We start from the raw sequence: 27,281 nt of genomic DNA on the forward strand, positions 1-27,281 counted from the left end.
ATAATGTTTCATTTAGAACAGTAATTTTCAACCTTTTTCATGTCCTGGCACACATAAGCTAATTATTAAACCTCTATTGCACACACGAAATATATATATTTTTTGTCAGTCTGATAAGAAATATAGGTATAATTTTGATTCATTCACACTGGATGGTCGTTGTTGTGTTGGCTGTTGTCATTTTTTTTTTTATTTGAAAATCTAAGGGAAAAGAGGTCAATGCTCTGACTAGTCAGGTATTGCACGTTTTAAAATTTTTTGCGGCATACCAGTTGAAATTGCTGATCTAAAGAGAACTCGGATATTTCTTAGAAAGGAATAAAACTTCCTTTTTTCCCCTTTAATAAATTGAATTTAAAAAGCTCCCCCCCTCTTTTTTTTTTATCAAGTAATAAAGTACATGACAGTCCTAGAGAGTTTTGGTGATAGTGAAGGGATCTGAATAAATAATCATACTTTTTAGACAAGCTAAATGAAAAAACTGTTCTACTTTTCAAAGCGTTATCTTACATCTTTTCACTACCACATTGTGCAATTAAGTAGGCACACCTCGAGGCAGGCTCTAAGCATAAAATACTTTAGAAGACATTTGGAAAGGCAAGAAACAGGACAAGGCTGGCCTCATATGTAGTTGGAGCTGCTTTTTTCATTTTGAGTTAAATGATCATAAATGTAGTTTTAAAAAGTATTAGCCCTTTTCTTAGTTAACCTTTTATAGGTTAATTTTAAATTTTAATAAAAGGTATAATTTCAGAAAATAAGTAACATTTTTCATCCCCTCTGGCTTCATTTCCAAACCCATCTGCTTCTGCTTACTATAATATATCCATTGTACAATGTGCTTAAATTAGTTTGGTCTAGGTAGAAATCTTAGTAATCACTGTTAAGAGCAATTTTATTTTTGAAAGTATCAGTTCATAAAAATCTATAAAGGAGGTTTGACTAGCTGCATTTCTCCATTCCAAAATTAAAATAGTATTAGTGAAAACCATAGAAAACCTTTAACGTTATCAATATATTACCTACTTAATTAAATGCAATTGAAAAAATTGACCTTTACAAAAATGTTACCACAGAGGTACCTTTCTAAATTTTTGTAGTCTTAGATAATGAAACATTTATAGGCATAACCTCTTTCCTTGTCATAGTCACCCTAAAACATCATTATTGTTATTATTATTATTATTACTGTGTTACCAATGGGAAACAGGTTTAGAGATGAAATGACTTTCTCGGGCAGATGGTAAGTTGGCATTGTTGGGGAGGAAGAAACTTTACTCTTTAAGGTTCTTTTAGTTAGTCTAATAATTAAATCTACATGAGACAGATTAACAAGAGAAAATACCAAATTTAATTACATACATACCTATGGGAACCTCACATATATGTGCAAGTCAGAGACCCCAACAACACAAGAGGTCAGAAACAGAAAATTAAAACAAAGTCTAATATGACATTCTGAGCTGAGGATGAGGTAAGGCACTGTGAGGCTTCAGAGGGAAGGAAGGTCATTTAAAGGACAGTGTGAAGAACAGATGTTGGCTAATCAGATGTTTGCCACATCCTATAGACAAAGGTAAAAAAAATAATAGCTCTTACTATATATAGGTGAGGCCCCAAATTTAAATTCTTTAAGGAGAGGTAAAAGTTTCTTATGAGCCTGCAAGGTCTCAATTTTCCATCAGCTCAAAATTATTTATGTGCCAAAGCAGCATATTTTGGCAAGCCTGTTTTGAACCTCTTCAGTAGTAAAGTTGGATCTAGAAATACGTAGTTAAGTCCATTCAGTGAAATCACTCAACTGATGGAAGAGATCTACATATTTCATCTTACTCGCAACTTCTCCCACTATGGCTGTAGGGCCTGCTCCCTCTTCCTCCTACTCTTTTTACCTGGATGGAGAGTATGAAACTTGCACCTGTAATCTGAAAGGCCTTCAGTTCAGTCTGGCTGCTTTGCTTGAATCACCTGCACCTTGGCCTCTTGGGACCATGAGTTCCCTCTGCCCTCTCCCATGGAATCGTAAGCATCGTTATTCTCTAGTTCTGTCTCTGAGGTTTAGTGTTGTGCTAGTAGGGTAAGTGGGTTGTTTTGAGGGGTTTTTTTCTTTATAATTTCTTTACCCTCTGTGAGTTTAAGTGTAGAATTATATTTAGTTTGAAAGCCATATTGAGGATGTAGGTAGTCAGGGATCTTATAGTTTCTCATCACAGATGTAGATCTTTGACTACTGCAAATGCAGTCAAGTTTTTGATGTGTAGACCAGTAGTTTTCAAGCTTTTTACATTTCGGGACCAATGAAAATAGGAAAATTATTTTGGGGATTGCTAAGGCAGAAATCACCCTGAGCATAAGCGAATTCGACTAAGATCATTGGATCTACAATCTTCATACATCAAGGTGTATAGTTACCACTTTCGTGGACTGGCATGAAATTTCTGGCAGACTGGTCTGCGGACCAGCGTTTGAAAAACACTGATGTAGACCGTCTGTTACCTCTGCTTCCTAGGTAATATGCACGTGTCGCTAGCTGAGGCCCTGGAGGTTCGGGGCAGACCCCTGCAGGAAGAAGAGATATGGGCTGTATTAAATCAAAGTGCCGAAAGTCTCCAAGAATTATTCAGGAAAGGTAAGTTTTCTTTGTTGCATAATTTGAAATATTGGGTAGCTGAAAAAAGATAAAGGTAGCAGAGTACAGAAGCTTTCTCTTATCTTTCTTAGAGCTAAAACAGCTCAGATCTTGTCTACCTTTATTTGAACATCTTCAATGTACCTGATACTGTGCTAGGGACTGAAACTATGATGATGATCAAAACCAAAACATTCTCTTTAGGGAGCTTATATTCCAGTGTGAAAAATAGCTCTTGATAAAATAGCTGCATAAACCAATGTAAAAAATTCAACCATGATGAGGGCTATACAGGAGGGGACTCGGGGACCCTGAAAACCCATAATAGGAAGTTTTACATGGTCACGGGGGAGAAAAGGAAGGCCTCCCTGCATAAGTGACCCCCAAACTAAGGCCTGAAAGAAAAGACGTTAACCAAGTAAGAAGGAGGGAAAAACATTCCTGGCAGAGAGTAAAAATGCATCCCTGTAACTCTAAACTGGGATAAGGTATACAAATAACTCCTTTGTCGAATAACTACTTTGTTGCTTCCTGTAGAGGTAGTTGCCTGCTCCAAATAGTTGTGTGGCATTTTGGAGCAGGAAAAGTTAGGGAGTCACCCACTGATTGTCCAAGAACATTTGAGAGCATGCTGAAAAGCTCCACATGAAGATGATGTTTGTCATTTAAATTATATGGCCAACACCTATGTAGAACAGTAGGTAAAGAAACTAAGCCTCATCTAAAGAAGCATCAGTCTTTGATTTGAATGAATTAGGCAAAATAAACATAAAAATAGATGAAGTAATAGTTCTCAGATTATGGTCCCTGGATGAATAGCATCAGCATCACCTGAAAGTTTACTAGAAATGTAGATATTTATACTTAGGCCCACTGTTGACCTAACTCTTGAATAAGAAACTCTTGGGGTACAGCCCAGCAGTTTATGTTTTAGCACACTTTAAAGAGGTTCCAATGTATGTTTAAATTTGAGAACCATTACAAGTTTGAATTGCTAAAGACCACGAGCATGGGGACCTTTCGGAAGCTGTGTAAGGGTGGCCACTGTGCGTCCAGGTTGGAGACTGATGGTGAAGCTTTGTTCTTGTTGTTGCCGTTGTGTTGCTGCTGTTTTCCAGTCCTGGGACTGGCTTTTAGACAAAACAGTGTTAGGTCCCACCCAGTTCTGTTATAACTTAGATGTTTGAAGACCTTTGATTAGAATTAGGATAAATCTAAAGAAAATTAATTCATTTTATTTAATGCCACTTACCTAAAATTCAGCTGTTTAATAGACTCTGTTGCTTTGACTTGCTTTATTTAAAAACAGTGTTTCAAAAAAATTGAAACTATAGGCACTCTAGAATATAGAACAGGTAGTCATGCTCCAAAAGTGTAGTTGATAAAAGGATATGTTGGTGGCATTACTCAGCTAATTATCAACAGTCAGTTAATATTCAAGAAACATCTATCTACTTGTGAAGTATTATATGGAAGATCCCAATAAGATGTCACTGTTGCCTTTCAGGGCTTTCTTTATTCAGATCAGAGCCATGTGAAAAGTTTACTACTTCAAAACATTGTGCCAGCCTGACTTTGGATAGAGCGTCGGCCTGGGACTTTGAGGACCCAGGTTCAGGACCCGAGGTCACTGACTTGACCATGGGGTTATCCGGCTTGTGTGCGGGCTCACCAGCTTGAGTGCAGGGTCACTGGCTTGAGCGTGGGATTGTAGACATGATTCCATGGTTGCTGGCTTGAGCCCAAAGGTTGCTGGCTTGAAGCCACAGGTCGCTGGCTTGAGCCCAAGGTCGCTGGCTTGAGCAAGGTGTCACTGGCTTGGTTGGAGCTCCCTTGATAAAGGCATATATGAGAAAGCAATCAATAAACAACTAAGGTGCTGCTTAGAGATGAGTTGATGCTTCTCATCTCTCTCCCTTCCTGTCAGTCTGTCCTTGTCTGTTCCCCTCTTCTTGCTCATGCTAAAAATACAAAACAAGCAAACAAAAAAACATTGTGCCAACCTGACCAGGTGGTGGTGCAGTGGTTAGAGTGTTGGACTGGGATTTGGAGGGACCCAGGTTCGAGACCCCGAGGTTGCCAGCTTGAGCATGGGCTCATCTGGTTTGAGCAAAGCTCACCAGCTTGAGCCCAATGTCGCTAGCTTGAGCAAGGGGTCACTCAGTCTGCTGTAGCCCCCCTCCCCCCCCCCCCAGTCAAGGCACATATGAGAAAGCAATCAATGAACAACTAAGGAGCCACGATGAAGAATTGATGTTTCTCATCTTTCTCCCTTCCTGTCTGTCTGTCCCTATCTGTCTCTCTCTCTGACTCAATCTGTCTGCTACAAAACAAACAAACAAAGAAAAACATTGTGCCAAATGAGTGATAGAGACAATAAGCTATGCAGATGTTCATTCAGAGAAAGAAATACTACCTGTTTTTACTGTGCTAACCTGGCCATGACTTATAGAATATAAAGCATCTTGCATGCTCTGAGTACCTGAGGGTTTTCTTCTTTCAAATTTTGTAAGTTTAATAGAAATTGAATGTCTGAATGTGAAGTACTTGTCTTTGAGTTGTAATTATTGCATAAAATATTGACACATTACAATAAAGAGACTTACTGGATGTATTATAAAATTAATTGCGAGGCAGCTGTGTCTTAAACATGTTCAGTGCAAGCTGGTTACCATAAGGCCTTCAGTCCAATCCACAAGTGTCAGTAATACAGACAAATTGAGTTTTGATTCTTTGGCAGTCTGGGGATTAACAACTATTGGAATGTCGGTTGGAAATTTTCTATTTACTTGGAGGAAAATGATGCTTATTTAATTTAGTTTATCTGAAATCTTTGATTTTTTATTTCCTGTATTTGATAGCACACTGTTCTTTTTTGCCATAAGAATTTCTCCTTACTCTTACAACAAATCAAAATAAAATAATTACAGTTTTCCCCTTTTATACAAAAGTAGAACATTTCTATGAAAACTTTTGTTAAGCTGGAAAGTGTAAATCAAAGACACAAGTGCCATTAATTTGTATTGAAAATTTTTTGAGTGTTCCCAAACCCCCCAAATTACTTATCAAATCATTCTAAATATCTTTATTACATCTAGGTTTATGGGGTTAAGTAACTTCGTCACAAGCTCTTTCAGCTTTCCTGATTACCTTAGGGTACACAGAGTACGTGGAGACAAAGCACAGATGCCCACAGACTCAGTTGAAAGCCAGGGGAGCTGGATGCTGAGTGTGGTTCTCAGTGTCACAGAATAGAAAGCGTCTGTCCACACTCCACTAACAGCCAAACACTGAACACTGAGCATTGCAGTGGAGGCGCCATTCAGCAGAACGGGAAGCTGATGCTCTAAAGCAGGGGTCCCCAAACTTTTTACACAGGGGCCAGTTCACTGTCCCTCAGACCGTTGGAGGGCCGGACTATAAAAAAAAAACTATGAACAAATCCCTATGCACACTGCACATATCTTATTTTAAAGTAAAAAAAACAAAATGGGAGCAAATACAATATTTAAAATAAAGAACAAGTAAATTTAAATCAACAAACTGACCAGTATTTCAATGGGAACTATGCTCCTCTCACTGACCACCAATGAAAGAGGTGCCCCTTCCGGAAGTGCGGCGGGGGCCAGATAAATGGACTCAGGGGGCCGCATGTGGCCCGCGGGCCGTAGTTTGGGGACCCCTGCTCTAAAGCCTGGACTCCTCTGTGGTGTGTGGCTTACAGAGTATATAGGGAAAAATCACAGTCAACTGTGCCGTAGGGGGTTTAGGGTCGTGCTGGGAACTGATTGGTTGGAGGTGAGGAAGAGTGATAAATCATTCATTTCAGTCTTGAGGACAGTTCTGAGATATGTTCTGGTATCCCTCCATTCGACCTCATGGGAAAGTGGGGGAGGGGTGGTCATTCCATCTTGCAGCTCAAGAACGGAAACATAACTTAGGTCAAGATGTTATCTTTAGCCTGCTAGAGGTATAGAGCTTGTGATCATTAGTCAGATCGGGGTTATTGTCTCCTGCTGCCTCAGGGGTTGCTGATTATCCAAAGAAAAGGCTAGATCTCTGAAGGGTAGGGAGAGATAGAGATGATTTTTAGAACTAGCTAAATTTAATCAAAGTGGTAAGAACCCTCGAGTTCACTGGGAAGCAGCTTGGCAGGGCCACTCACCGGCCCAGTGCCTCTGTAGTGGCTGTCTGCAAAACAAGCGCTGAATGCCATTTTTGCCCTTTTTGTAAAAAGGAATCCTCTTTGGATTTCTTTCAGTTACCAAATACAAGTATTAATATAGAGCTTTATTAAAATCCAAGTGGAGCAAAACAGACTTTCAAAAAGCAGAGGATACAGGTATTAGTTTGCTTTTTTTGTGGATGAATAAAGAGTACTGGTCATGGTTCTCTAGTAAACACCCTTACGAATAATGCTAGTGTTGTTATGGGAATAAAAGCAGGTAAAATACAGTTGTCTCTGAAAAGTTTGTTTTACTAAAATGCGTTTTCCCTTCCTAGGTTTCTTTATCTTACTGTCTTAGTTTCGGTTCTTATGAATGGCTTTTTCTTCCTAACTCTTTAACTTGTATGTTATTCATGTGTATTTTTCAGTATTTAAAGTGAAAGTTGACATTTCTATGAATAAGGGGCTGGTAATAAGCATTTTGACTGGGGGTGGGTATTGAACACAGGTCAAGAAAATTGTTATTTCTTTATGGTTTAGAGCTTCCTTGCGATTTAAGGCTTTAAACTTTTTTTTAACAAATTCATTGTGGTTATTATTTATAGAATAATCATATCCAAGCATGACTTTGTTAAAAGACACCCTATTTAAAAAAGTTTCTCTTCAAAGGAGAAAACGTAAAACTTCTTTTAGGTGTATAATTCCAAAGATTTATTTATTTTTTAATTTTTTTATTCATTTTAGAGAGGAGAGGGAGAGACAGAGAAAGAGAGAGAGAGAGAGAGAGAGAAGGGGGGGAGGAGCTGGAAGCATCAACTCCCATACGTGCCCTGACAGGCAAGCCCAGGGTTTTGAACCGGCGACCTCAGCACTTCCAGGTCGATGCTTTATCCCACTGTGCCACCACAGGTCAGGCCTAATTCCAAAGATTTAGATGATAATGATGATGATAATTTTTTCTTGCCTTATATATGTTTCTTAGTCTTATTATCTTGAGACTTAAAATATGTGATTTGTATGATTACATTTTTAGAATTTTTTGAGAATGGGCTTGCACAGGATTTATTTTTGTCAATAATCTGGGAATTTGGAAGGACCGTATTTTCTATTTTTAGGGTATCATGTGACCTTCTTCATGCTTGTGCTTTGAAATTTTTTCTATGTCCTTGTTACTTTGTGTACTTGACCTGTCAAATTCTTAGAGATAGTTAAAATCTTCCACTGGAGTGATGTTTTTGCCTGTCTTACTACTGTCATCATGTGTTTTCATGTAATTTTGTGATATGTATAATGGCTAATGACTAATTTAAATGGACTGGGTCATTTATTGATATAAAATAAGCTGGGGTTTTTTCTTTTTACTATTTACCTTAAATTCTATCTAGTCTGCTCCTAACATCGCCACCTCTGCTTCCTTTACCTTGCTGTTTACCTAGAATATCTTTCCTCCTTCGTTTTCAGATTATCTGTATTGAAACTTAGTTTATAAATAGTAGATAGCTGGATTTTACCTTTTTTGTCCAGCAGATGAAATGTTATTTATTAATTTGAAAATTAAATGTGGCCATTGAAATGAAGATTCTTGAGAAATTTTATCAAGGGTATCAAGGATCTTCTCTTCTTAATTATATTCTCATTCTATCTTATTAACTGATTGGAAAGCATAGCTTATGTCAGAGGAAACATACATTTATGGTTTTAGTTTTTACATTTATTAAACCTGGGGACAGCGAAACAAGAAAGGGGTTAGGATGGAAGAAGCAACAGGAGAGAGCCTAAGCAGGGCTGACTAGGCTCTCCAGAAACTTTATGTGAAAGAAATGAGATTACACTGGGAAGTCAGAGAAAAGGGGGCCTTGGAGACAGGTTCAGGGGGTTAACCCTGGACGAGTTGCCAGTGGCCACTGATCTCCTGGTTACAACTCTTGTGGGGACTGTGAAGCCAGGATCTGTGGCCACCATCACAGCCGTCTGGCCCATGCAGGTTCGCATTGGATTCGGACAGATGGTAATGAAACAACAGAGCCACAAACTGGTGGGCCATTACCTTTAATCCTAGCTTGCACCTGGTGGGCAAGTAAAAACACACACTGGGCTCCAAAACCCACTCATTCAGTGCTCACAAAGCTACTGACTTATCTGAGTTTCCTAGAATCAAAGGTTTCTAGCTCACCAGACCTATTCACCTCTGTTCCTCATCTCCTTTCTTCTCCCTGCACAAACTGGTTTCTCACTCAGCACTCCACCATTCTGGCTGCTTCTCCTGGCCTACTCCACGTGGCCTTTCGCTGCTCTCCTCTAATGATAATCTCAGGAACCAAGAGAGAGTAAGCTCCCGGTCTGCTCCACTTTATAGTGTAGAAATCAAAACTTTTAATCCAATATACAAAATAGGGAAGTCTCTAATACAGGGGTCCCCAAACTTTTTACACAGGGGGCCACTTCACTGTCCCTCAGACCGTTGGAGGGCTGGACTATAAAAAAAACTATGAACAAATCCCTATGCACACTGCACATATCTTATTTTAAAGTAAAAAAACAAAACAGGCCCTGGCCAGTTGGCTCAGCGGTAGAGCATCGGCCTGGCGTGTGGGGGACCCGGGTTCGATTCCCGGCCAGGGCACATAGGAGAAGTGCCCATTTGCTTCTCCACCCCCCCTCCCTTCCTCTCTGTCTCTCTCTTCCCCTCCCGCAGCCAAGGCTCCATTGGAGCAAAGATGGCCCGGGCGCTGGGGATGGCTCCTTGGCCTCTGCCCCAGGCGCTAGAGTGGCTCTGGTCGAGGCAGAGTGACGCCCCGGAGGGGCAGAGCATCGCCCCCTGGTGGGCAGAGCGTCGCCCCTGGTGGGCGTGCCGGGTGGATTCTGGTCGGGCGCATGCGGGAGTCTGACTGTCTCTCCCCGTTTCCAGCTTCAGAAAAATACAAAAAAAAAACAAACCCAAAAAAACCCCAAACAGGAACAAATCTAATATTTAAAATAAAGAACAAGTAAATTTAAATCAACAAACTGACCAGTATTTCAATGAGAACTATGCTCCTCTCACTGACCACCAATGAAAGAGGTGCCCCTTCCGGAAGTGCGGCGGGGCCGGATAAATGGCCTCAGGGGGCCGCATGTGGCCCCGCGGGCCGTAGTTTTTATACCCCTACTCTAATACAAAGTCACTTATCTGAGGCATGATGGGATTGCACCACCCCACATCAAAAAGGGCAGAGAAAGGCATAGTCCTAAAACCAAGCCCCAGGCTACAAGGATCCTGCCTGCCCACAGCCTGCCCCCAACACACATTAATATCACCTGGGTTCCATGTGGGCAGCTCCATCTTTAATAAAGTGAGCATAATGTATTTTATCTTCCCAACAGGGACCCTTATAGTTTAGGAGATGCACGCCTGTTGGGGAAGATGAAGGGAAATAGAAAGGCACAGGCATGCTCCTAGGAGGGAGAGGGCATGCTGAGTCTTTTGTTTTGAGGGTTTTTAAAAGCTGGGAGTTTAGGAGAGGCTTTTGGTAAGGTAGATCTCAACAGAATGTTTACTAGCTGTAAAGCCAGGAGCCGCCATCGTGGCCATTCACATGCAGGTTCGCATTAGATTCGGACAGTCGGTAAAGAAACAGCGGAGCCAAAAACTGATGGGCCATAGCCTTTAATCCTACCTTGCACCCGGCGGGCAAGTAAAAATACACACTGGGCTCCAAAACCCAGTCACACTCAGTGCTCACAAAGCCACTGACTTATCCGAGTTTCCTAGAATCAAAGGTTTCTAGCTCACCAGCCTTCTTCTCCTCAGTTCCCCATCTCCTTCCTTATCCCAGATACAAACTCTACACAAACTGGCATCTCACTCAGCACTCCGCCATCTTGGCTGCTTCTCCTGGCCTCCTCCACGCGGCCTCCTTTAGCTGCTGGCTCTACTCTCTCTGCTCTCTCATGCTAACCTCAGGAACCAAGAGCCAAGTCCCGTTCTGCCCCCATTTTATACTGTAACTTCACAACCTTTAATCCAATATACCTAACAGGGAAGTCTCTAATACAAAGTCACTTTTCTGAGGCATGATAGGATTGTACCACCTCATACCAAAAAGGGTGGGACAGGCTTAATCCCAAAACCAAGGCTACAAGGATTCTGCTTGCCCCTAGCCCACCCCAACACACATTAATATCACCTGGGCGACTGCCTCCTCGTGTTATCTTTAACAAAGTGAGCATAATACATTTTATCCGCCCAACACTAGCTTTTCCAGGTGTGCCCTTTCAGGTTCGTGAGCTCTACTGATTGGTCAGCGCTGGGGCAGGGGGTCATAGCAGTTAGTTAGTCTTGGTGTCACCCACCTGGTTTAGCTGCTTTTTTGTACCTGGAGCTGAAATACAATTTAGGCCTAGATGTTATCTCTAAGGAGGTGACTTCTGTATCTGGCTGTAAATTGCTCAGTTTGTTTAGCTATCTTTCTTAGTTTCCTCATTCTACTTGCCAAGGAATTTTCCTAGCTTCTTACCATCCTGTCTCATCGGTAATAAAAAATGATGCTATTCACATACACAATCCGAATAATCTTTAGAACAAAGGTTATTGCTACTTTGGAAAAATTCGTTTGCAATTATATTAGTTGCCCAAAACAGTGATTTCTTTTTAATTATATTTATTGAATTTTAGAGAGAGGGGAGAGAACAAGAGGGGGGGAGTGAGAAAAGATGGGAGAAGCGGAAAGCATCTACTCCTGTATGTGACTTGACCTGGCAAGCCCAGGGATTCAAACTGGCGACCTCAGCGTTCCAGGTTGATGTTTTATCCACTGTGCCACCACAGGTGAGGCCCAAAACAGTGATTTTAAAAATACATATATGGAATTGTTGCTGTTTGCCAAAAATAGATCTTTTGAACCTGTGGGATTTTAAATATTAGTTGATTGGTTGTGAAAATTGCCTAAGACCCAATCTCCTTGTTCTGGCAAGGTTATAAGCTCTATAAATATCCTGTTACTATGCCTGTACTCATTTCGGGTTCCCTGTTTAATATAGAAAATAATAAATTCATGAAATTAGTAAATTAAACAGTTAAAAACATAATAAAATAAAGCATTTTGATAAAGAGAAGTACTAAAAAGAATGCAAAGTACTAAATAAAAAATTCGCAGTCATCAGCAAGTGCTCTGGGAAGACTGAGAAGACCGCGTCACATTTCTTACTGCTTTTGGGAAGGAAGTTTGATTATGGTTGCAGAGAGCAGGACACAGAGTTATTTGACTGTATTTCATTATAAACACTTATTTATAATGTGCATGAGTGAAACTACAAATTACTCTAGGTAACTGGGACAGATATCAAATAAATGTCTCTGCTCTTCACTCATTAAAAAAGCGTTTAAAAATTAGAATTTGTAGGTACCCATTTAAACAATCTTACTAGCGAAAGAATGATCTATTATTTTATCAACAGAATTACATGAAATAAGTTCTTCCTGTTTTTGTTTTATAGAATTGCTTTCATTTAATAAATACTTTCAGAGAAAAACCCTTGCTACTGAAAGGGAAAGAACACGTGTAAGAATATATAAAGTGAGAATCACACATACATAGATGCAGTGTATTTAATATTATGTATTTATTTATAAACTCAGAGTTTCTAGCTGGAAAGATATTAATCCATTTCACCTAAGTAATCATTTTTAGATATAAGGAAACAAAATCTAGTTGAAACAACATATAAGAATATTGTCAGGACAGAAATTATTTAATTATTTTAAAGTAAGTCTTTATGAGCAATACCTATTTAAAGCTGTAAAATCACTTTATGTATACATTACAATAAAGTTTTTAAGTTGATAGATTTTTCTATGAGCATAGAAACAGGAACAGGATGTTTAGAAAATATCTGGTGATAAAAGTGACGTCACATTATATTATACAGATATTGAAAAACTAATAAGGAAAATTATTAATAAATTTGTTGGAAAATTTAATAACGCATGAAATGGACACCTGAAAAGACACAAACCACCAGAAGTTCATTCACACACACAAAAAGACAACCTAAATTGCCATTATCTATTAAATTTAAAAAAAGCAAGTCTATATCAAATGCGTGAAGAAGAGGGAAAATGAGGAGATATTTCTCAACTAATTTTATGAGGTCAACATTACTATAATATCAAAATCAGGCAAAGACATTAGAGAAAATAAAACTATAGACCAATATACTTTATGAACATTAATGCAAAATGTTTTAACAAAATTTTAACAAATTGAATCCAACAATATATGAAAGTGATAATACCCAAGGAGTACAGGATTGGTTTAACATTCACAAGTCAATCAGTATAATTCACCGTATTTAAAAACTAAAAGCAAAACCATATGATCCTCTCAGTAGATGCAGAAAAAACATTTGATAAAATCTAACATCCATTCTTGATTTTAAGAAACCTACTAATAAAAAGCATTACCTCGCCTGACCAGGCAGTGGCGCAGTGGATAGAGCATTGGACTGGGATGCTGAGGACCCAGGTTCGAGACCCCGAGGTCGCCAGCTTGAGCGCGGGCTCATCTGGTTTGAGCAAAGCTCACCAATTTGGACCCAAGGTCGCTGGCTCGAGCAAGGGGTTACTCAGTTTGCTGTAGCCCCATGGTCAAGGCACATATGAGAAAGTAATCAATGAACAACTAAAGTGTCACAACAAAAAAACTAATGATTGATGCTTCTCATCTCTTCGTTCCTGTCTGTCTGTTCCTCTTTATCCCTCTCTCTGACTCTCTCTTTGTCTGTATAAAAAAAAAAAAAATTAATTAAAAAAATAAATAAAAGAAAAAAAAAGCATTACCTCAACCTGATAAAAGGCACCTACAAAAAACTTATAGGCAGCATCATACTTATCTAAAAATTATTTAATTTTTAAATTTATTATATTAACATAGATTCAAGTGTTCCACTGAATATTAACTTCCTCAGCCCCCAAGAGTGTGCCCCCATTACACCACCTTGGTCCCCCTTCCCCTGACTCTCCCACCCTGCCCTCTGGGATTTGCTGTCCTGTTATCTGTATCTATGTGTTATTGTTATGTATATATAGTTTCACTAATCCCTTCACCTTCTCTGATTCTGTTCCCTCATCCCCCTTCTCTCTGACAACTGTCCCTCTGCTCCCCGTTACCTCGCCTCTGCCTCTGCCTCTATTCTATTCCTCAGTTTACTTTGTTCAGTATATTCCACATATAAGTGAGATCTATGATATTTTTCTTTCTCTGCCTGGTTTATTTCATTTAGCATAATAGTTTCCAGGTCCATTCATGCCATCGCAAAAGGTAAGCATTCCTTCTTTTCACGCCTGAGTAGTATTCCATTGTATATATGTACTGCTGCTTTCTAATCCACTCATCCACTGATGGACACTTGGGCTGTTTCCAGATCTTGACTATTGTAAACAATGCTGCAGTAAACATAGGGGTGCATATCTTCTTTTGAATCAGTGTTTTAGGATTCTTAGGATATATTTCTAAAAGTGGGATAGCTAGGTCAAAAGGCAGTTCCATTTTTAATTTCCTGAGGAATCTCCATACTGTTTTCCACAGTGGGTGCACCAGTCTGCATTCCTACCAGCAGTGCAGGAGGGTTCCCATTTTTCTGTACCCTTGCCAGCACTTGCTGTGTGTTGATTTGTTAATGAGAGCCATTCTGACAGATGTGAGGTGATATCTTATTGTGGCTTTAATTTGCATTTCTCTGATGATTAGTGACATTGAACGTTTTTTCTATGCCTTTTGGTCATCTACATGTCCTTTAGGCAGCACCATACTTAATGGTGAAACATTGCATCTTTCCCCCTAAGATCAGAATAAGGATGTCTGTTCTCATTACTTATATTCAGCATTGTACTCAAAGTTCTAAACAGTGCAATAAGGCAAGAAAAATAAGTTAAAGCCATCTGGATTAGAACAAAAGCAGTAAAACTGTATTTATTTGAAAATTACATAAATGTCTACATAGAAAATTTGATGGAATCCACAAAAAAGTCTCTAGAACTAAGCGAGTTCAACAGTTGTAGAATAGAAGATTAATATACAAAAATCAGTTGTATTCATTCATAGTAGCAATGAACTAGAATATAAAAATTTAAAATACCAATATACATTGGTAAAAAAACAATATGAGTTATGAAATAATTAAGAATAAATCTGACAAAAGAGGTGAAGACCTATATAATGAAAACTAAAAAACAATGCTGAGAGAAATAGAAGACCTAAATAAATGGGATGACTATGCCATGTTACTGGATCAGAAAACTCAGTGTTGTCTTTAGTAGTCTCTGAATTCTTTATATTATATATTATATTCAGTGCAATCCCAATGGCTTCTTTTTGTAGAAATTTGTGAGTTGATTCTAAGATATGTATGGCAATTCAGTAGACTTAGAATAGCCAAAACAGCATTGATATAGAACGGAGTTTGAGGACTCATTACCTTGTTTTAACATTTATTATAAAGCTACATTAATCAAAATAGACAAATAGATTGCCCTGGCTGGTTGGATCAGCGGTAGAGCTTTGGCCCAGCTTGTGGAAGTCCTGGGTTCGATTTCCGGTCAGGGCCTACAGGAGAAGTGCCCACCTGCTTCTCCACCCTTTCCCCTCTCCTTTCACTCTCTGTCTCTTCCTCTCCCAAAGCCAAGGCTCCATTGGAGCAAAGTTGGCCCAGGCACTGAGGATGGCTCCATGGCCTCCGCCTCAGGTGCTAGAATGGCTACCGCTGCAACAGAGCAACACCTTAGATGGGCAGAGCATCGTGCCCTGGTGGGCATGCAGGTGGATCCCAGTTGAGCGCATCTGGGAGTCTGTCTGACTGCCTCCGTGCTTCTAACTTCAGAAAAATACCAAAAAAAAGACAAATAGATTAATGGAACATTATCAAGTCCAGAAAGAGAGCCACATTTATATAGTCAATTAATTTTTGAGGCAGTACAAAGATAGTCTTTTCCATGAACAGTGCTGTAACAGTGGGATATTCATATACTGTACTAAAAAAAATTTAAAAACTATTTTTGACTCTTAACCCACACTGCATACAAAAACTAATTCAAAATGGGTCATAGATCTAAATATAAAACTTAAAATCGTGAAAGTTCTAGAAGAAAGCATAGGACATAATATCTGTGACCCTGAGTTAGGGAAAGAGTTCTTAAATATGAAACCAAATGCATGATTCATAAAAGAAAGTAACAATAAATTTGACTTTATCCAAATTAAATGTATTTCCTAAACACATTATTAAGAGAATAAAAGGAGGAATCAAAGGAGAAAATATTTGCAAGTTGTATAAATGAATTAAGGGTTTATACTCAGAATATATACATATATATTTATTTATTCATTTTAGAAGAGGAGAAAGAGAGCGAGAGAAGGGGGGAGGAACAGGAATCATCAACTCCCATATGTGCTTTGACCAGGCAAGCCCGGGATTTTAAACCAGTGACCTCAGTGTTCCAGGTCAACACTTTATCCACTGCGCCACCACAAATCAGGTTGTACTCAGAATATATAAAGAACTCTTGAAACTCAATAGTAAGAAACAAACAACCTCCTCCCACAAATTGGGCAAAACATTTAAATACATACTTTATCAAGGAAAATAGACAGATTTCAGATTTCAAATAACATTAAATTATTAGTCATCAGGGAAATTCAAAAATCTTAACATTATTAGTCATCAAGAAGATGTAAATTAAAACCACAGAAATACTAGTACACATCTAGTAGAATATTTAAAATTTAAAAGACGGACCATACCAAGATTAGCAAAGACTGGCGGCAAGTGGAACTTTTAATAATGGATAATAAGATTGTAAAATGGTACAATTTATGTTTTGGAAACTGTTTAACAGTTTCTTAAAAATTTAAGTATACACATAAACCCCCAAAGAAAGGAAAATATATGTCCATAATACATATTGCACCTGGGCAATGTGATGCTGGTTATCAGAGGGGAGGGGAGGAGAGGGTGGTGAGAGCTCAAGGGGACAAATATACAGCGAGGGAAGATGCTGACTTCGGGCGGGAGGCACACAATGCAGTGTACAGATTATGTATAATAGAGAAGTACACCTGAAGCCTATATGATTCTATTAACTAATGTCATCCCATTAATTTAATTTTAAAAAAGACATTATTTAATTTAAAAAAACAACTCTATTTGCAGTAGCTAAAAGCTATAAACAAACCAAATGTCTATCAACAAGTGAATAGATGAATAAATTGTGGTACATTCATGTGAGAAAAAACTACTGCAATAAAAAAAGAATGAACTATTGATACGTACATGCAACAGTGTAATTAATTTCAAAATACTGAATTATGCTGAATGAAGGAAATCAGACAAAAATAATACATGTTGTGTGATTCTGATTTAAAACTCTTGATGTAAACTAAACTATAATGATGAAGTTGATTGGTGGTTACTTGAAGAAAGTTACACAAGGGCTAGGAAGCTGATTTTACAAAGGTATATAAGCCAACATTTGGGTGGTGAATATGTTTATTATCTTGCTTGTAGTTTTAGTTTTACAGGTGTATTCATGTCAGAACATCGAATTTTACTCTTTCAGTATGTGCAGTTATTTTATGTCACTTATGACTTAATTAAAGCTACTTTTAAAAACATATTAAATGTGCTTTAAAAATTGTTTAGTTCTAAATTTAGAGCTGGATCTAGTTCCTTATTAATTTGAAACACACTGTTTTTAAAAGCAAATGTTTTCCAACCATAATTTACATGTGGATAATGGCTACTGCACTGGAATTTGCAGATAGAATTTGATGTCTTGTTAAATTGTGGTTCAAAAAGGTCAAAACAATACCTGTTCATAGGCAAACTGAGAGTATTTACCCCCCCAAGGAACCCTCATTAAACAAATTATGAAAAGATCTATTTCAGGCAGAAGGAAAAAGAAAGTTTCAAGAAGGAAGGAGAAGCAAATAAATTAGTCAATGTGATGGTAGATCCAAACAATCATTACTTGTATAAAATCTTAATAATAATAATGATGTAACTTCAAAATTATTATTAAAATAACATTTAGATTGGTGTAAATGATAGGAATTAAAACAGTTTAAGGGTTCGATTCTGTTACTGAGAATGGTAGGGATATTGATGTTAGAGTTAGCATAGTCAAATATCCTTAAAGCTGGTGAGGATAACCATGAAACCAAAAGAAGGAAATGTAAAACTTTCGGTCTGGTAGAACCAAAAGAGAGTAGGTAACTCGGTGCGTGACAAGGGAGGCATAGCACTAAACTTAAAGTTTAATTCTAGATTTTTTTTAAGCCTTTTATAGGAAATAAAGAAAGTTTTTATGGATTAAAAGCTTTTGCTTAAATAACTTGTATAGTGTATGAAGCTTTTAACAGACCAAAACCTAACTTGCCTATATTACATTTTTAATTATCTACAATCATAATATTGTTGTTTAACAGGGAGCATTAGTTGTCTTTGACATGCTGCATCTTGCCTTGCATTTTTTGTAAGGCCTGAATTAACAGGTTCTTCAAGTTAAATGTGTTTGAACCTGATAAAAATTACCCCGTTTGTCCCCTGAAAACAAACTATAAAACATGGAATTAATTTAATATCTAGCATTTTTAAAATGAATAAACCTCTTCTGTTCCACAAATATACAGTCAGTACACTTTTCTGATTTGAAATTATTTGATTCTAGATTTTACAAACAGGCCAGTTTTTAAATTTAGAGTCATACATTTACAAGGGAAAGCTGATAATGGGTCATGCTCTCTAGCTCTAGTGCCATACTTACCGATATATGTAATTTTATTCACTGTATTTTTTTTGTAATTTATTTATGATTTGAGAGAGAGAGAGAGAGACTGAGAGACAGAGAAACATGGATTGTTCCTGTATGTGCCCTGACCAGGGATCAGATCCACGACCTCAGGCATATCAGGATGCTGCTTTAACCAACTGAGCTATCTGGCCAGGGCATATTGTTTTAATTTGTATACTCATAGGGATTTGTAAAAATACTGAGGTATAATGTATACTGTAAAAAGCATATTTATTTAAGAAAATTTATTAATGGGGGGAGGGAGAGAGAGAAAGAGAAGCATCAACTATTTTGCACTTTAGTGGTCCCATTTAGTTATATACACATTGATTGCTTCTTGTACATGCCCTGCCTGTGGATCACATCTGTGACGACGCTTTATCCACTGAGCAACACATCCAGGAAATGCATATTTTTAATTGTATAGCTTCATAAATTTTATGACTATATACACCCTATAACCACCACCATCACCATCTGGGTCCTAGAACATTTCTTGCACTCAGGAAGGCTCCCTCCAAGCTCCACCGTTATCATTCAGTTCTGGGTACGAAGAGTAATCATTATTGTGACATATCACATAGACCAAGTTTTGCCTGTTAATAAATGTCTACAAGTAGAATCATAAAATGTGAACTCTTTTGTGTTTTCTGCTATCTTTTACTCAACATTCTAAGATCTCTCCACTTTGTATAGCCAAGCTTTTCAAAGAAAACATATTACAATTATTTTACTCTTTTTTCAAATAAAGAAATTAAAAAATGGCTTTGAGTTTGTATTATTTAATAACAAGTTAAGATTTTTACTCTTTTAGGGTGATGTGCACCAGTCATGGTTAACATTTTTATGAGAAATGTATCCTTCATATTTCTTTTTGAAAAATGAAATAGTTTATCATTCAAATAAGCCTCCTTCCCCCGTTTTCCTTTGAGAAGGAAAGTTCTTAATGTAAATAGTGGGATGATATCTGAAGAGCAGGAGAGACTCGCATTAGTGATCACAAAAGTATTTTTCATAAGTAGTTACAGATGATAGAGTTATGTAGAATCCTGTCATCATAAATAAATAAAGTTCCTCTCTAAAAAAACTATGTATTTTCCTCTTCCTCTGGAAACTGAAAATATATACTAACCTTTTCATTCAATTCTCCAAAAATGAGATAACTGCTAGTCACCCCTTGATTTATTGGTTTCTCAGTCTTTGTATAGATTCCAGACCCTTGAAATTATAAAGAAGTTTCTGAGGTAATTATTTGAATTTTGTTGTCTTTTCCCCCCTTGCTTTATGCCAATAGCAGGGGATGGAGAAGATCTTTAACTTGAAACTTCATATTTAAAAAACCCAAAAACCTTCTGCTTTATAAAAGGTGTTTACCATAAAACTTATTTCCATTGCTAAATATCTCAGTTGTAGTTTATTTTGTCTGGCAAAATACAGTGTGGCAGCTGTGATCTGCAGAGGCTGTCATGAAGTCTTTAGGTGACAAAATAAATGCCAGTGCTTTAAGAAGCGTACTGCTGGATTGCATGGTTGCTTCAGCAAAATTGATAAGCTAGCAATAAAATCATGTTTTTAAATACCTTATCATTCAAGATTAACATTTTTACAACTGTTTGAATAGGATGATCAAATAATATATGAGTGGTATATATTTTTTTGTATTTTTGTTTTTTGTTTTTTTCTTACAGTGACAGAGAGAGAGAGAGTCAGAGAGAGGGATAGAGAGGGACAAACAGAGAGGAACAGAGAGAGATGAGAAGCATCAATCATTAGTTTTTCATTGCAACACCTTAGTTGTTCATTGATTGCTTTCTCATATGTGCCTTGACCTTGGGGCTGCAGCAGACTAAGTAACCCCTTGCTTGAGCCAGTGACCTTGGGTCCAAGCTGGTGAGCTTTGCTCAAACCAGATGAGCCCGCGCTCAAGCTGGTGACCTCAGAGTCTCAAACCTGGGTCCTTGGCATCCCAGTCTGAAGCTCTATCCACTGTGCCACCGCCTGGTCAGGCTGAGTGGTATATTTTGAGAAAGAAACTACCTTGAAGCAATTCTTCTTGATAGCCACTGCATAAAATATTACATTTATGTGGAATAAGTTTGCTCTCAAAGTTTGGATCTTTCTTGGAAAAATAGAAATTGGTATTAATCCCACGATCTTTTCTAGGTAGTGGTTGTATGCTTAGTGATACATTCATCTATCAGACAGAATGGAGAAGTCAAACTTACTCACTCCAAGGCATGAGGAGATACAATATAGATAATAATTGGATTTATAGAAAATATCAGAGAAACAAAATATGTGGGCAGTTCATTTTTAGTTCTTTTCCTTTAGAAGTGGGATTTTAAAAGCTAAATAAAAGCCAAAAAAATAAAATAAAAGCCAAATAAAGCTTGGCCTGAGGTGGCACAGTGGATAAAGCATCATCCTGGAACTCGGACGTCGCTGCTTCGAAACCCTGGGCTTGCCCAGTCAAGGCATATATGACAAGCAGCAAGCAAGCAGTGAACAACTAAACTACAGTGAAGCAATGAGTTGCTATTTCTTGCTCCCCTCACCTCCTCTCTATAAAATCAATAAATAATTTTTTTTTTTTTAGTTAGGCCCTGGCTGGTTGGCTCAGTGGTAGAGCGTCGGCCTGGCATGTGGAAGTCCCAGGTTTGATTCCTGGTCAGGGCACAGAGGAGAAGCGCCCATCTGCTTCTCTACCCCTCCCCCCCTCCTTCCTCTCTGTCTCTCTCTTCCCCTCCCACAGCCAAAGCTCCATTGGAGCAAAGTTGGCCTGGGCGCTTAGGACGGCTCCATGGCCTCCGCGCTAGAATGGCTGTGGCCACAACAGAGGAACACCCCCTCGTGGGCGTGCCGGGTGGATCCCGGTCGGGCACATGTGGGAGTCTGACTGCCTATGCACTTCTAACTTCAAAAGAATACCAATGAAAATGTTTTAGGTGGGTGAGGCAATTTATTTCTAAATGCACAGTGACATCCTGATTTGGTATTGTTTATTCAGTTTCTTAAGCAGAGAAGAGCTATTTAGGTCTCACTTCTAGTTTAAAATTATTTAAGAGAGTCATTTCCCTTTCTACTATGAAATGACTTTATTATAATTTGCATAAAACAATTACCTGTACCCTAAACACAGTGTATAGAGTAGAGGACCCAGGTTTGAAACCCCAAGGTTGAGGACTTGATCGGGGGTCGCCAACTTGAGCGTGGACGTGGGATCATAGACATAATACCATGGTCGCTGGCTTGAGCCCAAAGGTCTCTGGCTTGAGCCCAATGTTACTAGCTTGAGCAAGGGATACTTGACTCAGCTTGAGGGCCCCCCCCCCCCCCCCCCCGTCAAGGCACGTATGAGAAAGCAATCAGTGAACAACTAAGGTGCCTCAGTTATGAGCTGATGCTTCTCATCTCTCTCCCTTCTTGTCTTTCTGTCTTTGTCTGCCTGCCTGCCTCCCTCTCTCTTTCTCTGAAAAAAACAGGAAACAAAAACACAAAAAACAGTTACTTGTAAAACTTTTTGGCTTGTTATGACTTTAATAAAATGTCCCACTTGTGGCTTTATAAGAGTAAATATATGTGTGTGTACATATACATACACATTTGAAGTATTAGGGAGGGATATAAGCCATACATACTCCATGTCATGACGTTCTTAGTATCAGTTGACGTACAAATGGAACCAGGGACAAGGTCAAGAAGCAACTTAATTGAGCTATGATACCATTTTATTAGTGGTCCTTATATGTGTGTCAGGTAGATTGATATGCACATCTGAATCCCCAGGAAGCTTTAAAAAAAATACTGTGGAGAATCCTGTGCCCTTTCTCCAGAATTCACATAAAAATTGTCAGTGACTTAGGAGACAGAAGGCTTGTGTGCTTTCTTAATTACCCCCAAACTCCCAAAGTCAGGTGCTTTGGAAATAACTTTGTTTTAATATTATAATTAACAAAGCTGACACTTCTTTCGAATCATACATGAAAAAAACCCTAAAAACAATAAAGACTGGAAAACAAAATTAAAGATCCAGAGTATTCTCTGGATGAATAATTTAGAGTTCTTGGTGTTTGAAAGTTTAAATAAAACTTTGTCTTTATAGTGGAACTCTTAATATTCAATATAACCTTTTTGTGTGTGTATGTGTGATTAGCGAAATCCAAATATAAATTATTAGGGCAGAGTATAGCAGTAGGACACCTTTAAAGGGTTTGGGACCTATGGAATATAGTTGGAATTGTCTACTATTCTTATTATTTTAAAATATTTCAATTGTATTAATTTAAGGGCATTGTACCCGATCACTAGGAAATTCATAATTCCTATTGGTAAGCCACTTATATTCTAGAAGAAATACATGAAAACAGTTACAAAAGCATTTTGTTTAGTATTGTGGCATGTAATTTTTGGGTGTGTACTTTTTATTGTTGAGGATAAAGATGGTTGGTGGGAAAGCTGGAAATTGAGGGAAAGTGAAAGAATAGGTCAAAGAAATAAAGTGGGTAGATTCCTCAGATTATGATACAGTTGCCAAGAAGGTTTGCTGAAGAAGAAAGCAAATTCCTAGAGACTTACTTTTTTATATCCATATTGTCAAGCCAGTTAAGCCCTATTGCTTGTAATAACTATAACTAATTTAGTTTATTAAAATAGATTGCCTTTATATCACTTTTGTTAAACTCAGGTCTCATTTGTGTTTTGCTACCAAAGGTGCTTTGTTTGGAATTACCTTGAGTCTTACAAGTATATAACAAAACAAAACTATTAGAAGCCTAAATGATTAGAAATTACACCAAAGTTCCAGGGGTATGGCTTGGATAGGTGGCTTGTATGTTTTAAGGACTTAAAAGATAAATACATAAAAATTAAAATATTATATGTGTTTGTGCAACAAAGTATCTTACTAAAAATACAGATATCCACTGTGCTACCGCCTGGTCAGGCTGGAATTCCATTTTTAAATATTCTTTTGTCAGCATTCTTTGAAAGATTTTGAGTACATTTGCTTTAAATACCTTCCTTTTAGTTAGATAATGAGAGTAAATTAGACTGATTCTAGCCATGATTCTAAATTTTCTCACTAGTACATTTGCATAACACTTTACAATTATTTTAAAATATGTTTTCGGGGTGTTTTTTTTCTAAAGAATTTAGTACTTAAAGTCATGTGTGTTTAGGGAATATGACAGCCATGTAGTTTGTTGTCATAGGTGCTTTAGCTTTATTAAAAGGCATTTAAAAGTCACATATGAAAACAATGAAAATATTTGTGTCATTTGTGTGTGTGTGTCTGTGTGCAGGTTTTTAACAAGTAAAAATATGACCAACCTCGGTGATTGTTTCTCACTCTTCTTCACCATTCCTTTTCCTGAAATTCTTGCTGTTTTATATACTGTACAAACAATAATCTCCTGTCCCCATGCCTTTGCTTTGGCTCTTTCTTCTTTGTTGAATCTTCCCCTTAACCATGGTTGAATCTTACTCATCTAAAGGGCCACATGTGAAAACAGAAAGAACAAATCGTGTTTTCATTGTAGTTGAGTTGATTTTGCTGTTCTCTAAATCACCTTTATATTCTCTTTTTCTTTGCGTATACATTTAATTTCCCCAGTAGTACTGTGGACTCTATAAGCAAATGACCTGTAATGTTGGGAAGATTATGTTTAAATGTTATATAGTGCTTAAATAATGGTTTACTATAGATGTTCACTAAAAACAAACAAAAGTTTCTGTATAAAGCAGAAGTTAAAAGATATAGTTCTTGCCAGAATAATAATAGTTTTGCTGACCTTGGTTGTTCTGTGAAGTGAATAAACCTCTTAGTAATTTCAGAGCAATAAGCAATTATGAATTGCTTTCACCTTCAATAGGTTTTGTTCTATGTCACTCTGTCAGGTAGGGCAGGGGTCCCCAAACTTTTTACACAGGGGGCCAGTTCACTGTCCCTCAGACCGTTGGAGGGCCGGACTATAAAAAAAACTATGAACAAATCCCTATGCACACTGCACATATCTTATTTTAAAGTAAAAAAACAAAACGGGAACAAATACAATATTTAAAATGAAGAACAAGTAAATTTAAATCAACAAACTGACCAGTATTTCAATGGGAACTATGGGCCTGCTTTTGGCTAATGAGATGGTCAATGTGCTCCTCTCACTGACCACCAATGAAAGAGGTGCCCCTTCCGGAAGTGCGACGGGGGGCCGGATAAATGGCCTCAGGGGGCCGCATGTGGCCCGCGGGCCGGCCGTAGTTTGGGGACCCCTGAGGTAGGGTATAGTCTGTGGCCAGGGATGAGGAGGAGGAGTGTAGCAAGCTCTTTCCTGGTCTGAGTGCCAGCACCCAGGATGGCAGGACAGGCCATAGCAGGTAGACTTCAGGGAGGCATTCATATAACAGGTATACCAGAAATCATGGTTCTGAAATTTAAGGAATTAAGCATGAAAGTTAGAATCCCAGCCTTCTGTCTTAGGTTCATGACTGGATACTGGAGAACTGCATAGAAAGGCTAATAAAAAGAATTAATTAAAACAGTGGGGTGGAGATTGATGGTGATGAGTGAAAGGAGGAGTGTGATAAAGGAGGTTACAGCACCACTATTGCACAGATGTCCAAGAGAAGAGGAACCTGGAAAACAGGCGGAGGAGGAGCAATCTTAATGTAGGTGTACACCAGGGCTCAGACCTCGGCCTTCCTCCCTTTTCTGTCATAACTCACTTCTTAGTAATCTTATCTAGTCTCAGGGCTTTAAATGGCATGGCATCTCTTTCTTAGGCCAATTACTTTCAAAGTATGTCTTCTTGACACCTTTTCCCCAAACTCGAGCTCCAGCTGCCCACTTGACACCCCCATCTGAGTATCTGACAGATGTGTTGAACTTAACAGGTCCCAAAGTAAAGTTCTAACCCCTGCCCCAGCAACCTGCACTGTCTGTAGTCTTCTCTGTCCCAGCTGTGGTCCTCCATTCTTTCCGTTATGGAGACCAAAATCTTGGAGTCAGCCTGATTGCTGTCTTTCTCCTCACATCCAGTCTGTCAGTAAGTTCTGTGGTCGCTGCTCTTGCTGCTCTACCGCAATGAAAGTACATTGACTTTCCAGGCGGTTCTCACGACCTCTGATGCTACCACTCTGGTTGCAGACTGTCATCATCTCATATCAGATAGTAGTGCGCTGCCCTCCTAAGCAGTCTCATAGTATTTGTTCCCTTTAGCTGCTCATTTGAAAAGAATTTATTGTAGAGTCTTACAGTGTTGTGATATGTGATATCTTAATATTTTGATTAGCATTCTTTGGCAAAGAAAATACTGTTCCGCCTTATTTGAGCTCTTCTCTAGCTAGGTGGTGTGGCACTTGTTTTTGAGATACCTAGGAAGAAGTTTTTAACAGAAAATGCATGAAGTGCCTGTGAAAGGCAGCAATATACCTGGGCTTACCAGCTGTGAAGATCCATTAAAACATTTGTTTTTTTAATTTACAGAGACAGAGAGGGAGTCAAGAGAGAGGGATAGGTAAGGACAGACAGGAACAGACAGAGATGAGAAGCATCAATCATTACTTTTTCACTGCAATACCTTACTTGTTCATTGATTGCTCTCTCATATGTGCCTTGACTGTGGGCCTTCAGCAGACCGAGTAACCCCTTGCTTGAGCCAGCGACCTTGGGTCCAAGCTGGTGAGCTCTGCTCAGACCAGATGAGCCCGCGCTCAAGCTGGCGACCTCGGGATCTCGAACCTGGGTCCTCCGCATCCCAGTCCGACACTCTATCCACTGTGCCACCGCCTGGTCAGGCAAAACATATTTTGCCATAAGACTTGCGAGCCATATTTTCAGCAGCCTGATGTGTGAATGGGTCAGACTTTGAGAACCACTGGCCTGTCACTCTGATTCAGAGCAACGTAAGATGTGCTGACTGATTAGAAGATGCATTCAAACACACTTTCTTCCTTGACATGGTTATTAAAGTCATGTTTTAGGTTTATAAACATGCAGGAAAACATGTATAGTTGGCTTTCTTAATCTTCAAAGGAGGAATGAATTTTAATTGTTTACTTTTTTATTGACATAAAGATCAGACTCTTGACCATAAGTAGAAGTTAAAAACTCAGAAGGACAAATGATTTAGTTCCAATAAAAGTAGCTATCAGAAACACGTAGATACTGTTTGATAACTGTTCCATAGACTTTTGTCAATTTCTTATTATTCGACTTAGGTGTCAGTATAACCTATTCAGATTGAATAATAATGGCATTGTCAGTCACCAGCCTTTTGTAACTTTCTTATAGCAGTTTCTTGAGTCTATAATTTCATTCACATAGCAGTTACCTTAAAACCTATGTTAACTTATTTTTGAAATGGGACGACAAAATAAAGTTTTCTTTAGTAAGTCTGTTTTGTTAGCCTAATGTATCACTTTACTTTTAAAAGAGGACCACTAAAATTTTAAGGCATTTTTTAATACTCTTAAACATATGCCACATAAGTAAACACAAAAATATAATATTAGAGATCCATTATCACATTTGAGAATATACAGACTGCCCTGGCCAGATAGCTCAATTATTTAGAGCATCATCCAGATGCACAGAAGTTGCAGGTTTGATTACCAGTCAGGGCACATAGAAGAAGAGATGGATGTTTCTGTCTTTCTCTCTCTTC

The 27,281-nt window shown here is 38.3% G+C and overlaps 1 protein-coding gene across 5 annotated transcripts in view; it reads left to right on the top strand.

Moving 5' to 3' along the window:
- The window catches only part of PTPN13 (protein tyrosine phosphatase non-receptor type 13), a 213,712-nt gene that overhangs the window by 52,902 nt on the left and 133,529 nt on the right, over nt 1-27,281 (top strand). For all 5 annotated transcript variants that reach the window (XM_066387091.1, XM_066387092.1, XM_066387093.1 and 2 more), the window contains exon 2: nt 2,510-2,629. In XM_066387091.1, coding sequence (XP_066243188.1) covers nt 2,515-2,629 — 115 coding nt within the window. In that variant the 5' untranslated portion in view covers nt 2,510-2,514. The remainder of the gene's footprint in view (nt 1-2,509; nt 2,630-27,281) is intronic.

This window comes from Saccopteryx leptura, chromosome 5 (genome assembly GCF_036850995.1).
Source record: "Saccopteryx leptura isolate mSacLep1 chromosome 5, mSacLep1_pri_phased_curated, whole genome shotgun sequence".
NCBI classification, from domain to species: domain Eukaryota; kingdom Metazoa; phylum Chordata; class Mammalia; order Chiroptera; family Emballonuridae; genus Saccopteryx; species Saccopteryx leptura.